The 14,168-nt window shown below is 39.3% G+C and overlaps 1 protein-coding gene across 1 annotated transcript in view; it reads left to right on the top strand.

Moving 5' to 3' along the window:
- Nucleotides 1–14,168, top strand: part of CLVS1 (clavesin 1) — a 172,032-nt gene that overhangs the window by 59,222 nt on the left and 98,642 nt on the right. The window contains exon 2 of the mRNA XM_004435731.3: nt 11,225–11,399. Within this exon, the coding sequence (XP_004435788.1) occupies nt 11,225–11,399 (175 nt within the window). The remainder of the gene's footprint in view (nt 1–11,224; nt 11,400–14,168) is intronic.

Genomic DNA, 14,168 nt, shown 5'->3' with positions numbered 1-14,168 from the left:
CACTAAGCCATGGGGCCAGCCCGTGGCTCTCTCCTTTTAATCTTTCATAAATTTGATTGCTTGCTGCTATTTCAGTAGCTTATGATTAAGAAGGCTAGAATTTTAAAAAGGGGAAAAGATAAACCAACTTGGAAAACTTCAATCAGATTGCAGACTCTCTAAATTCAATGAGTGTATTAAATCTTCTGACATGAATTACCCATACTCTTCAGGTTTGAGACTCCTAGTTACAGGCAACTAATTTTAGAGCCTTGGGACTTTGGTTTTAAGATCTTGTTATCCTGCCAGAATATATTGATGTCTCTATTAAGTACATAAGTATGGAGTTTTCATTGGAGGAAGGCAATTTTATAAAATTAATTAAAATTACGAGATGTTGTATACTTCCAACTCAAGTCACTGGTGTGTCTTCCGTGAAATGCAACATCTACAGACTTGTTTTGCTAATGGACTATTTAATTCAAGTTTCCTTACACTCTATTATCAGAGTTTGTGATTTCAGAAAGGAACCTCTTGATTGCAAGAGTGATTGCAGTGTATCACCCAGAAAGAAGGACCTCAGGAGGGTAAAATGATTCAAAGCAATGTAATACCATGGGATGGATGTTTTCCTAAAATGCCTTCTCATCTTATTGTCCAATTTCTTATCCTGAAAGTGATTTTGTGGTTATAAGAGCCAGATAGGCTTAGAGGAAAGAATATTCCATTTTAGTAGTGACTAGCACATTATGATGAACCCCATGCAAGATTTATAAATGTCTACTGAATTCCATTGGAAGTAAGAGTAATGTGGCCATCCACATTAATTCACTCACTTCAGGAGAGATTTTGCAGTTTGCGACCTAGGTTAGGCTGACATAATCCTAGCTCCTTGCCTAGTATTTAGTATCAAGTGCTTTTTTGCATTCTTGGGACTCTTCCTAGTTTTTACTTTTCTGAAGCTCCTCAGCCAAAGTAGTTACCAGAATAGACAGGCATGAAATTAATTTTTCATAGTCGTTTAGTAATGGATGGAATGCTCATAGCTCACTTCCACTGAGGTGTTTTTTTTATTCTTCTTTTACTGCTCCCTATAGACTCTAGCCCAATCTACATCCAGAGAGCTGGATGAAATAAACCTCTTCCTCACTTGCATTTCAGGCTTCCTTAAAGTGGTGTTTGGGGACCAGTTCTTTCCTAATGGGGTAAGAATCTTGTAGTATACCAGCCTTCCTATCTGTGAACATCCATCTAGCATATATTATTAACTGTTCTAGATTGTCATTTTCTTACTGTCTTCATTCATACCCACATTAACCTTATGTGAATGCAGACATGGCCCTCTCCTAAACCAAAATCAAATCTTAAAGCTTAGTTTCCCTTCTAACACTTGGATACATGGTGGTCAGTAGCATATTATTCTATAAATATGAGCCATGATGGAAAAAGTACTTAAGGACCCACATCTGACATCACTGCTCCTAGCAATGAGCATGAGAGGCATCAAAGAGGAAAGAAATTCACCCACTAGCGCTCCTAGAATGGGTTTTGTCTATTTTCGGTATTTCAGAACTTCCAATGGGTTGGTTTAAGATGCCTGCCTTTGCTCCTTCACTAAGAACCATTTGTTGAGCATCTACTATGTGTGGGTACTGGTTATTTCCAGGAATTCAAAGACAAGTACTACGCACTCCCAGCTCTGACGGAGTTCATAGTCTAGGCTAGAGAGGCAAGTGGTCCCTTCTTACAAACAGGACAGGATATAGTCTCTCCTACAGACATAGTATCTGCTTATTTAATCGCTTGAGTGGTAAGAATGCAGACCGCACACAGCCATGCACTTCTAAACACCCCATTGACAGCCCTGGTGTTGTCATATTAATACTAATGTTAATATTGTATGTTGCTGTCCTTGGTGCTGACTCTTACTGTGTAAGAACTGGATGCAACTCCAGCACTTCTGACTCATTTCCTACCCAACAGAGTTCCTTCTGTCCTTAACAGTACCACTGTCCTTCCTCTCTTCACACCCACATCTAATCTATAACTAAGTCTTGGGTAGCGTCCCTCATAGTTCTTCTCATATCTCTATCAATTCCACTCAGCTCTCACCTAATGTATTGCAATCGCCTCCTCCTAATTGCACTGCATGGCTCCAGTCTCCTGACTCCAATCCATATAATCCCTGTTGCTAGTCAAATCTTCCTAAAGCATAGTTTCCATTGCTTCCTTCCTCTGCATAAACAGCCCGTAGTTCTCCCAGCAAGGAGAATAAAGATGGATCACAAATCTAACCTTATTTCTATATTCCTTTTCACTTGTCTCATGGCACAAGCAAACTTGCCATTGCTGCCAATACAATAGTCTCTACACTCTCAGATCTTACTGTTTATGTGCCCTTTTCCTTCTATGTCCAGTGTCCAAACCCTCCCATTCTTCACAGCACAATTGAAAATGTTCTGAAACCCTCCAGCCATAAGTGATCTCTTTTTGTAACTCCCAAGCACTTTGCAACCCTATTACTTTCTACCTGATATCATATTCACTTACATAATAACGAAAACCACCATGACCATCAGCTCCTTCTGTGGATTAGTTGAGCCAGTTGCTCTGCTATGGCTTTGTGTACATTATCTCACTTTATCATTACCAGTCAGGTAAGTGCTATGATCCTCCTTCTAGAGATGAAGAAACTGAACTACAGAGAGAGAGACAGTAACTTGCTAAGCTCACATAGAACAGCCAGGATTTGAATCAGAGTCTGCTAACTCCAAACCCTATGCTTTTAATGACTATGCTTCATTACCTCCCATGTACATATTTTTGAATGTCTCCTACTGGTTTCCATCTATGAGAAAATTGAAAAATACCCTCTTATCTTACATGTCTTCCACAAAGTAGAACTTTGTTAAATCTTTGAATAAATGCCTCCTGATTCCTTATCCAGTTCCAGGTATTTCAAAAATTTTAAAACAAGACATTGAATGATAAGAAATTGCATTGGCTGTTTAAGTGAGCAGATAGATGCATTTGATGTTAATTTTATTCTCTTCAATTCTTGGGAGAATTTAGAAGCACTTGGACCAAATGTGATAAAATGTTGATTTATTCAAACCATCTTTTCATTTAAAACAAAAAAAACGGAATGGAAGCAACTCTAAACGGTGAATTATTGTATGTGTGCACACACACATAATTTATACTCTTGTTCACCACAGAAACACAAACAAGGAAGAATCCTGGCAGATTGGAATTTGAGAGCTTTGGTTTCAGTGTCATTTTGAAAGGTAGATGCGAATACTTTGCATTCTTATGTCTATATCCAGAGATGGATAGTCCCGTCAGGTTTGGTCTAGAGAAACACAGCCTCTTATCTTCATGCTTTACTTGAGTGAGAGAACACTGTCTTCACCATTTTCATTGCTATTTTCTCTACACTAGCTCAAAATCAGGGCTCTGTTCTTACACAAGAACACTACCCTTTTTGTTCCATCCTCAATGAGCAAATAGTTGAATTAGAGGTGGGTTGGTGCTAAGGATGACTGCCCCAGACTCTTCCCATATATTACTGTTATACTTGGTGGAGGTAGACAAATATTTAAAATGACTATACTTGTTTTTTTTAAAACATATAGTATGTTAGTTGAGGTTCTGTTACCTGAAATGAACCAAAAATTCAGAAAGAAGGTGATATGCTTTAGCTTGCCCCTTATCTAAAACTCTACACTTTAGGAACTGGGCCTCATTGTTAGAAGATGTTTGAATAATGTTGAAGACATTATTTCTTGTATCTGATGCTGAGGCTTTGAGAGCCAGATATTCCCATATTACAACTAATAATAAATCAATAGGCAACTCATTATTCTGGTGTTACAAGGAATTATATTCTTATGCTAACACAAATCCAAAAGTTTTCTTTACTGAACAGAATAGGATAAAATTACTAGAGATCAAAAATTAGTTGCACTAAGATATCACCTCATGCCCATTAGAATGGCTATAATCACCAAGACAAAAAACAACAAATGTTGGAGAGGATGTGGAGAAACATGGACCCTCATATATAGCTGGTGGGAATGCAAACTGGTGCAGCCTCTATGGAAAATGGTATGGAGATTCCTCAAAGAATTAAAAATAGAGATGCCCTATGATCCAGCTATCCCACTACTGGGAATCTATCCAACAAACCTGAAATCAACCACCCAAAGAGGTTTATGCATCCCTATGTTCATTGCAGCGTTATTCACTATAGCCAAGAAGCGGAAGCAACCTAAGTGTCCCTCTACTGACGATTGGATCAAGAAGATGTGGTATATATATACAATGGAATACTACTTAGCCATAAAAAAAGACAAAATCGTCCCTTTTGCAACAACATGGGTGGGTCTGGAGGGTATTATGTTAAGTGAAGTAAGCCAGAAAGAGAAAGACAAACACTGTATGATCTCACTCATATGTGGAATATAAACCAACACACGGACAGAGAAAACTGTATTGTGGTTACCAGGGGCAATGGGGGTAGGGGGTGGGCACAAGGGGTGAAGGGAGACATATATATGGTGATGGACAAACAAAAATGTACAACCCAAAATTTCACAATGTTATAAACTATTAAAACATCAATAAAAAAATTCAAAAAAATTAGCTGCAAGATTTTCTTTTCTTTCTTTCCTTTTGCATTCTTTCTTTCTTCCTCCTTCCTTTCTTCCCTGCTCTCTCCTTCCCTTTCTTCCTTTCTTTCTCCTCTTGAGAGTGTGAGCCCCATCAAACCATGTGAGGCAGAATTAAGTCCCAGGCTTCTGTTCTCTGGATGATCATTCCTGCTGAGAAAAGTAATCACCTAATTTGACATTCCAGCTAACGTTCAAAGTAGTAAATTTAAGAATAAGCTCTTGCAAATATTAATTCTAGTACAGCAAAACTAAACACTTTTGTTAGTATCTTACTTGCATCTCATAATTTCAGAACACAAATAATTTTTTTAAATTTTTCCTTGATTACCCCATTGAGAAATATGAATTCATTTGCCTAGATGCACAATGACACACAGAGTCCATCCAACTAAAACCTGATTCATGTAGGAATTATTAGAACCCTTTTAGGAAAACATATCACCAGAATTCTCATTTCAGACCATTTTTCAAAGACCCTCAGCCCTAGAAGAGGAGAAAAATAGGTTCACTTGGACATACAATTGAATTTTGCACGTTTCCCGATGTCCTGATGCCATCACCACCGTGAAAGCAATGTAACCAAGACAGGTATCCCTATAATCCGTGTAAGTAGAAATACTGCCTCCTATTGGGATGTGCTTTCTAACTTGCAAAGCTCCTTCACACATATTATTTTGCATAACTGTCGCAGCAACCTTCTACATAGAGGAACGGGAAATTATCCCTGGCTGAACCTTACTCTTCCACACATAGTTGCACGCGTGGTGTGTGGGAGAGCTAAAATGTTAAGCCGTTGAGTACAGACTCTTTTGCCATGTGACCAAAAGAGGGTTCTTGCTATGTCCAGAGGCCAAAATGCACCAGAGAAGGTGCAGACAGAGCACATTTTCCTCTCCACCTTGGCTTAGGCATCATTATCAGATAAGGGGCAAAACACCCTCGGTAACTGGGAAAGCCATGCCATGGGTATTTTAGTCATTAACTTTGAAAGAAGCTTCAAATGCGCTGAAGAGATAAGGAAGCATGCTCAGATGCAATGTTTCTGTACCTGTGAATAGATATTTGGTAGCACACTATCTGCAAAACTACTTTGTGATTTAAGGAGGACCTTAAAAAATTCCCAAGAAAAAATAATAAACACAATGATATTGAGTGTGAAGATATAACTGGCCAAAGAGCTTTAACTACTAACATTAACAGACTTCTTACTGCTATATGCAGAAAAATTAGCATAGGAACACTCGCTGTGATTTCAGAATTGACTAAGAGGCTTCTCCCTGTTCCTTCTGAGACACAGTATCACTAGCAGCCACATTGTATGTTTACGTGGTTATCTGATCACATTTAGCCTCTTTTTTTCTTATATGATCTAGCCCTGGGATCTAGGTTTAAGAATCTCCACTAAAAATTCAAAGCACAGAGCAGTCGCTTCTTGAAACTTAAATATCTTCTTGTTGGTAAAACACTTACTATTTTCCACTATTTTGTATCTCATTTGTATTATGCTGTTGACTTAGATTTTAAAGCGTTTGGTAGTGATGTTGGGTGCTCAATTCATAAAAACAACAGTAGAACCTACAAATGAGTCACTACTCATAATCTCTAATTGGTCACAGTATAATGATGAAGCCCTTGTAGATAAACCATCAATAAGTGCTAATCAATATGAAATTATCCTTTTCTGGGAAAAGTTGAAGTTTTCTATTTTCTGATAATACAGTTCTTTACATTTCATTGGCAATTTGCAGTTCACATAATACTTTGACATGCATTATCACATTGGAACTTTTAATTATCAATCTAAAACTGATATAATCCAGAACTGACTATATAAATGCTATGCAAATTATAGAAAAGGATTGAAGAACTGTAAATATCCATTTGTCACCTGTTTGTTCATTTTGATACAAGTGCTAAACTACACTGATGGAATTGTAATTGTAGACAATACACAAAATAAGTTTTTTCCTCTGGGTTATTTGACTTAAACAATGTGTAAGTCTAAATGAGTTGGTAGAATGAAGAAATTCTGGAAATTTCTTCTGTTCTCATTTCCACAGTTTGCATGACGTTGCCGAATTGTTTACGACCATTTCTGGTTTGCTTAGAAACCTTGTTACAAGATTATGGAAACTTACCATGGCAGAATACAAACTCTAGTAAGCACTTTTTTTAAAAAAATAAACTTTTTATTTAGAACAATTTTAGATTTACAGAATTATTGTGAAGATAGCAAAGGGGCGTGCATCCCGTTTCCCCTATTATTAACAACTTACATTAGTATAGTATATTTGTTACAACTAATGAACCAATATTGATACATTATTATTCACTGAAGTCCATACTTGATTCAGATTTCTTTAGGGTTTTTGTTTGTTTGTTTGTTTGTTTGGTGAGGAAGATTGTCCCTGAGCTAACATCTATGCCACTCTTCCTCTATTTTGTACGTGGAATGCAGCCACAGCATGGCTTGGTGAGCAGTGTGTAGGTCTGTGCCCGGGATCTGAACCTGTGAACCCAGGGCCGCTGAAGTGGAGCGCATGAACTTAACCACTACGCTACCGGGCTGGCCCCAGATTTCCTTAGCTTTTACTTCATATTCTTTTTCTGTCCCAGGATCCCATCCAGGATCCACATTGCATTTAGTCTTCATGTCTCCTTAAGCTCCTCTTGGCTGTGACACTCTGACTTCCCTTGGTTTTTTATGAACTTGACAATTTTGAGGAGTACTGGTCAGGTATTTTGTAGAATGTCCCTCAATTAAAATTTGTCTAATGTTTTCCTCTTGATTAATCTGGGGTTATTGTTTTTTGGGAGGAAGATCACAGAGGTAAAGTGCCATTTTTGTCACCATATCAAGGGTAACTACTATCAACATAATTTATCCCTGTTGATCTTGACCCTAACCACCTGGCTGAGGAAGTGTTTGTCAGGTGTCTCCATTGTAAAGTTACTCTTTTTTCCCCCTTTCCATGTTTCCTCTTCGGAAGGAAGTCACTATGCTCAGCCCACACTTAAGGAGTGGGGAGTTGTGCTCCACCTCCTTGAGGGTGGAGGAACTACATAAAGTATCTTGTCTGGTAGGTATTTTAAATTAGAAAAAGCTGGGAGGATTTCATGGATCAAAGATGTCATAAATAAGAAAGAGGAAAAACATGAGGAAATTCATATGAGGAAGTCAAGAGGTAAGGAATTCAAGATAATGATCGCAGCTAAAGTATGGAGTGGGGTCATGCTCCTCAATAGGGGTAAAGCCTCATTTCTTGAGACACATTCCATTCAACTTTTTCCTGCCCATCCAGTTCCTCTGGAAAAGTGAAGCATTTGAACATTTGGAAACTATAATGAAGTCCAGCATCCTTTTACTTTTCTCTTGAGACCATCCCATGAAAGTAATACTTCATTCAGTGCCAATCAATGCCTATCCTGCAATAATAAGCTTCTGGTCCTGAAAATGCATAAAATGGTTTCCAAGCAGAATTCAATGTATTTTCTTGGGAGTGGATACAAGTGGATATGTGATGGGAAGAGGTATTATCTCTCATTTATACAGGAGTAAAATGAGGTAGTAAGTGATTTGCTAAAGATTTTCACAATCAATGATTTCTATCTTCACCATTCAACTAAAAGTGCTATTTCAAATTCCCCAAAGATCGACTTGTCATCAGATACAATGGCCCTTGCTCCTTCCTTATTCTCCTTGATCTTTCTGCTGCATTTGACTGGGTTAACTACCCTCTGGTATTGGATAGCTATCGCTGTGTAACAAACCATCCCCAAACTCAGTGGCTTAAAAAAGCAATCATTTATTATTGCTCACGCATCTGTGGGGCAGCTGGAGTTTATTTAGGCCGGGTTCACCTGAGTGGCTCTGCCTCTTATGAAGATCTGCTAGTTGGCTGGGAAGTTACTGGTCTGTGTTTTTCATCCTTCTCTTCAGTCCAGCATGTTAGCTGTTGCATGTTTTTACCATGACAGTGGCAGAAGACAAGAGAACAAGTAGTAACATCTGAGGTCTTTAAGAGCTAGGCTCGGAATTGGCACATTGTCATTTTTGTCACATGCCATCAGTTAAAGCAAGTCACGTGGCCAAGGAGCAGGAAATACACTGTATCATCAATGAGGTCAACCCATAGCTAGTGTGTGGATGCTCAGATAAGTGAAGAATTGGGGTCAGTAATGCAATCTATCATACTCTTACCTCTTGAAACACTCCCCCACCTTTTTTAAAAACACAATACTCTCTTGATTCTCTCACCTTTTATTTCCTTCATTCTTCTTCTTTCAACCTCAGTACTGTATGTAGGCGTTATCTAAGGCTTAGCCTTTCAGTCCTGATTTTCTTCATGTGTGTGCTCTTCCTAAGAAAGTTTATCCGGGATTAGACTCTCTAATTCCCTAATGGTCATTTCCAGCTTACCATTGGGCATTTCCATATTTCCATTTGGAATTGCCTAAACTCATAATATTTGGTCCCATGCTCCACTTAAATCAATGTTTCTTCCCAATACAAAGCTGTATCTCTAAAAAAGACTTGGGTTTTTAGATCATGTTTGATGTGAATGCAAAACCAAAAACCAAAAAAAGCCTTAATGAAAACTTACCCTACAATAATAGGAATTTGACATCTCTAAAAATTAAAAGAGAGTATATCTGAAAGGAAATGGTAATGATGAGAAGAATACTGAAAACCATTTCCTATGAGAAATGGTTAAAGTTACTAAAAATGTTTTTAATCTAGAGATTATTTAGGGCGTCATGACTGCCATGTTTATATAATTGAAAGTGTGTGGTGTGGGAAGACCTGAGGTTTTTTTTTTCTTTGTAGCAGAACGACACCCAATGGGTGGATTTGGGGGAGGAAAATTTTAGCTTGATACAAGGAAGAAATTTTTAATAAGAACTGCACAGAGGGGCCGGCCCCGTGGCTTAGCGGTTAAGTGCACGCGCTCTGCTGCTGGCGGCCCCGGGTTCGGATCCCGGGTGGGCACCGGCGCACCGCTTGTCCGGCCATGCTGAGGCTAAGTCCCACATACAGCAACTAGAAGGATGTGCAGCTATGACATACAACTATCTACTGGGGCTTTGGGGGAAAAAATAAATAAATAAATAAAATTTAAAAAAAAAAAAGAAGAACTGCACAGAAAGAGAACAAGCTAATATCTTTATTTTTCTGTGTCACTCCTCTCTCCTGAAATGTCTTGCTCCTTCTTCTCTCAATTATCCATCAAAATCCTATCCATCTTTCGAGGCTTATCCCAAGCCTTCAACCCTCCACAAACTCTTCTGTGACTACTAAAACTTTATTATTCTCTTTCCATTTATGTTGCTAATATCCTTCCCCACTTCAACTAAATTAAGTGTTCTTTGAAAGTAGAAATATGACATGCTATTTTATAACTTCAGGTATGAAACACAATGCTGAGCTTCTAACAGACATTCAGTAAATTCCTACTTGTTTACTGCTCGATCACAGATTTCCTGAATTCTAATCTGGACTCAATAGATTTGGTTAGAATTTGAGCCAGATTGAAATGCTCAAGAATCTGATCATTTTACACTGATTTCACAAGAGGATATCTGATTTTAATGATAGCCTGAAGGAAGTAACAGTTTTGCCATAACTTGCCATCCACGCTTATATTTTCCTACTTACCAAAAAAAGAAAAAAAAGAAAAATTCAGTAATTCAGTAAATTCAGTAATTTATAGATCCTCTAAGATCTTAAATTTATAGCTCAGATAATTTGTTGGGTGAATTAGCAGAATGAATATGCCATCATTTCTTCGGGTCTGAAAATTATTTAAAACAAAAATCAACTGGTGAATGGGAATATATGATGTGAAGAAACACATACAACACTGGAGAACTGTCACTGTAGTTTGTATTCGGGTCTGCCTGTTGTCATAGTTACCGAAGTACTCAGAGCGATTTCCTTCCTGAATCACACTCTGTACACCCTCAATGAAAATAAGCTATTCTTGCTTTTTTTTTTGTCTATCCATGAATTGAAGCTAAAAAATAGCATCAATTGCAGTGTCAATTGTTTTCACACTTTTAGCAAGATTTTAAACTTACAGACAAAAGGACTAAGAAGTTTAATCAAAATAAGCCTCTCTGATTAAGCCTTTCTCACCTCATTTGTTCAGGAATGATTCATTAAGTAGCTAGGTACTGAGGACACAACTATGATTATGGCCCAGTCTCTACCCTAAAAGATATTAGAGCTCTGTGAGTGAGAGATGTGTAAGGGGTGAATTTCAACAAAATCAATCAGTGGTGTGGTGGAAGGAGAGCACAGAGACCCATGGAAACACAAGAGAGAGACGCCTGGTAAAGTTTGAGGTGCTGGTGCAGTCAGATCAAAGGGAGGCTTCATCCCGTTAGTCTTGAAGCATTGTTCCTGTGAAATTGAGCAAACGCAGTTTCTATCACTTTGGGTAGAAGACATGGATGTGACGCCGCAGGCTGGGCTCGCAGAGCAGTAGAGTGAGGAGGCTAGCACGGTTACACACGAAGTGCTATCACCACTAATACTCACGCACACTCTCTCCTTTCTGCTCTGGCTGCAGGAACTCCTTCACAGACATCCTCCGGGCCATCCTGCTGTCATTGGAAGTCCTTATTGAAGATCCGGAGCTTCAGATAAATGGTTTCATTTTAATTATAGATTGGAGTAATTTTTCCTTCAAACAAGCCTCCAAACTGACACCTTCAATCCTCAAACTGGCCATTGAGGGGTTACAGGTATGTTCAGCAAACGTACAATATGAGACTGTGTGTGATATGTACTTTTTCTTATTGTAACCAAAGTAATATTGGTCTTTTAGGATGGAAAAAGAAAATAGATAAAATTCACCTGTGAATACTCTATGTTTTTACTCAGCCTGAGTTTAGATGTTTGGCTTTTTTTTAATCAGACTTCATTTTCATTAATAACTCTAAATTACTGTTACCACAGGCACAAATTACCTACTGTAGCAATTATGAGTAAAGCTCGGAGACGTTTGGTCTAATCCATCGGAGAGTTCACAAAAATTAAAACTAGAAAACATCTGCTTTATGAGCATGTTCTATATAGAGGTGGCATGGGGGCTTTCTAGGATTTCTAGAAGCATCTTTGTACCCCCAGAAATGCACCCTGTGGATCCTCACTTCCCAGAATGCCATGTGCAAAAGTGTTTGTATTAAAACAGATCACTTCAGAGCACACAAAGGAAGTAGAAGAAACCCTGCTTCCTGTTTGTATGACCAGTTGTCAGGACCTTGGGGAAGGGGTTTTTGTGCTGTGTGGCGGTTAGAGCAGTCACTCTCTGAGGTCCCTTCTACTTTTAAGGACCAGTGATTCTATGAAAAGTAGCAAACTCAGAGAGGCGATGCTGCTTAGCTTCCTGGTGATACACCATTATAGTACAAAAGTAAAGGCACAGTTCAGGAAGATTCAGAATCAGCATGGATAAAACTCGTGTCCCTTCTTCATTTTATAGGAAGACTGACTCAGTGGAGTGACACCTCCCCCCCAATAGATGGCAGTTATATGACGCTTTGCAAATAGCAAAATATTTGCTAATTCTCACATCAAGCAGCCATTACTCATGCTCTTCAGAGTGCAAGACTAGAAAACCCATTTCAGTCACTCATCATCCCTAGTGCCATGAATAATTGGTGGGTCTGTTTCTTAAACCGTGGCTTCTTCATATTTGGTCCTCAGCAAATATCTAGTACCTGGTGGGCCTCTGATATATGTTTATTGAATGGATCTTATTTTATTGAAATGGCTTTGTATTTCAAGGGGAGGAGAAGCAGAGCAGGCATTTCAGAAGAAGAGGAACAAGTACACACTCTTCCAGGAATGCCGCACTATCCTGTGTGGCTACATCACGCAGGGTATTGGGGGCATATTTTTACAGTTGCTTTTGCATTTCTGGCCTACATGGAGGGTCCTGCCTTGCCTTAAAACTCCCAATCATAGACTTGTATGTCCTTTACTATCAATCACTTTCTCTTTGTTCTAACTTCTTTTCTCCTCCATCCTCTCATCTAAGCCTCTGAACATCTGATCTCTCTCTCCTTAAAGCTGTTATCAAAGAGAGTTTTAAAGTCAGCCTCAAGGTTTATTTCATGCCCTATAATTATGCTGACCATATCTCCAGGATTTTCTGTGGTAATACAAGCTTCAGTTAATTTTATCTTTTTTAAAAAAGATAATTCATTACACATGTAAGTAACTGTGATTCAAGTTCTGTGTATTTATAAGATTTTTTCGTAAACCAGGAAGGAAAATGCCCTTTACCCAACCTTGTGTTCCAAGTTTTCTTTCTGAAAACATGTGGATTATATTTTATGTCCTTTGCCAACTTCACTAGATTGATGTGGGTCTTACTGAGTTAACGCACATGAATGTGTTTTAATAGGTAAAGCTACACAGAAGCTTGTAAGCTATTTTTATGAGAAATACTAGATGACCTTTTGTGGGGCAAGGTGGATCCCATCTGGGCCTTCTCTTGTCATATACCAGGGTCTAGGATGAATTCCACAATGTCCCACAGCTCCAATTAAGGAATAGCCTCTACTGGAAGAAGGGGAGATTCATGAGGCCAGGGTCAGAGTGGAGAAAAGGTACACCCTCCAGTCCTCTCACAGAGCAATGGCCTGGACCTCTTATTACTCTCCTCCTTTATAAAGCAAGGTAAACTCCCTTGACTGTGGGAAAGCATCAGGCCATCCTGGAGTCAGGCTCTCTGGATTGAGATGCAGCTTTTACTGCAAACTCTGCCTGCCCAGGCCCTGAAGATCTGGGAGTCCTTGGAAAGATGTGGTCTTCCTGCCAGGAGAAGAAAGCCAATGACACCAAGGGAAGCTGAACTTGGGTTCAGCCCCTCCATCTAGGATATAGACTTCCTGTACCATTTAGCTTATTATCTCAGCAACTGTGAAGAAGCCCACATGGTCACTGCAGACGGTTCTGCTCTTGCCCCACAGTGGGTAGTCAGCTCTGGCCAGCCGCTGGGCACTGCTCACTCCAGGCTGTCCTTTCTCAGGCTTTGAAGACATTCAGACACCATAGTCACCCCACCACTGGCTCTCCTAGTGACCTTTCTTCATGGCAGGGATTGTCTCTATCCCCAGTGCAGCTATTAACCCCTTTTGACATTTCAAAATAGTTATAACTGGTACTAAGCAGAATTCATGCCTTTGTGGTCACACTGTTGTACAAAGAGGTCCCATCCAGATCTCCGTTTGTCAGCCATGAAGGTTCAAGATAAATTTCATGACACCACTTGCATGGGTGAAGGCATAGACTTTAGTGGAGAAAAAGAAAGCTACATAAAGCCAGTGTCAGTGAGAGAAGAGAAGCCACTGCTGTTCCTTCCTCCTCTGCACCCTCAGAGAGGCCTGAAGAGGTCAGGCCTGCATGTGGGAGATTGCAGAGGAGGGAGATTCTGTCTTCTAGTGAAGGGAACGTGCTCTCTCGGCTGTCTTGCCTTTTGTAGGGTAGATGTGAGAAAGCAGCCT

Source organism: Ceratotherium simum, chromosome 31, assembly GCF_057802395.1.
Source record: "Ceratotherium simum simum isolate JZ-2026a chromosome 31, ASM5780239v1, whole genome shotgun sequence".
Classification (NCBI taxonomy): Eukaryota; Metazoa; Chordata; class Mammalia; order Perissodactyla; family Rhinocerotidae; genus Ceratotherium; species Ceratotherium simum.
Note: the sequence above shows the minus strand (reverse complement) of the source record. Positions and strands in the feature narration are given on the sequence as shown.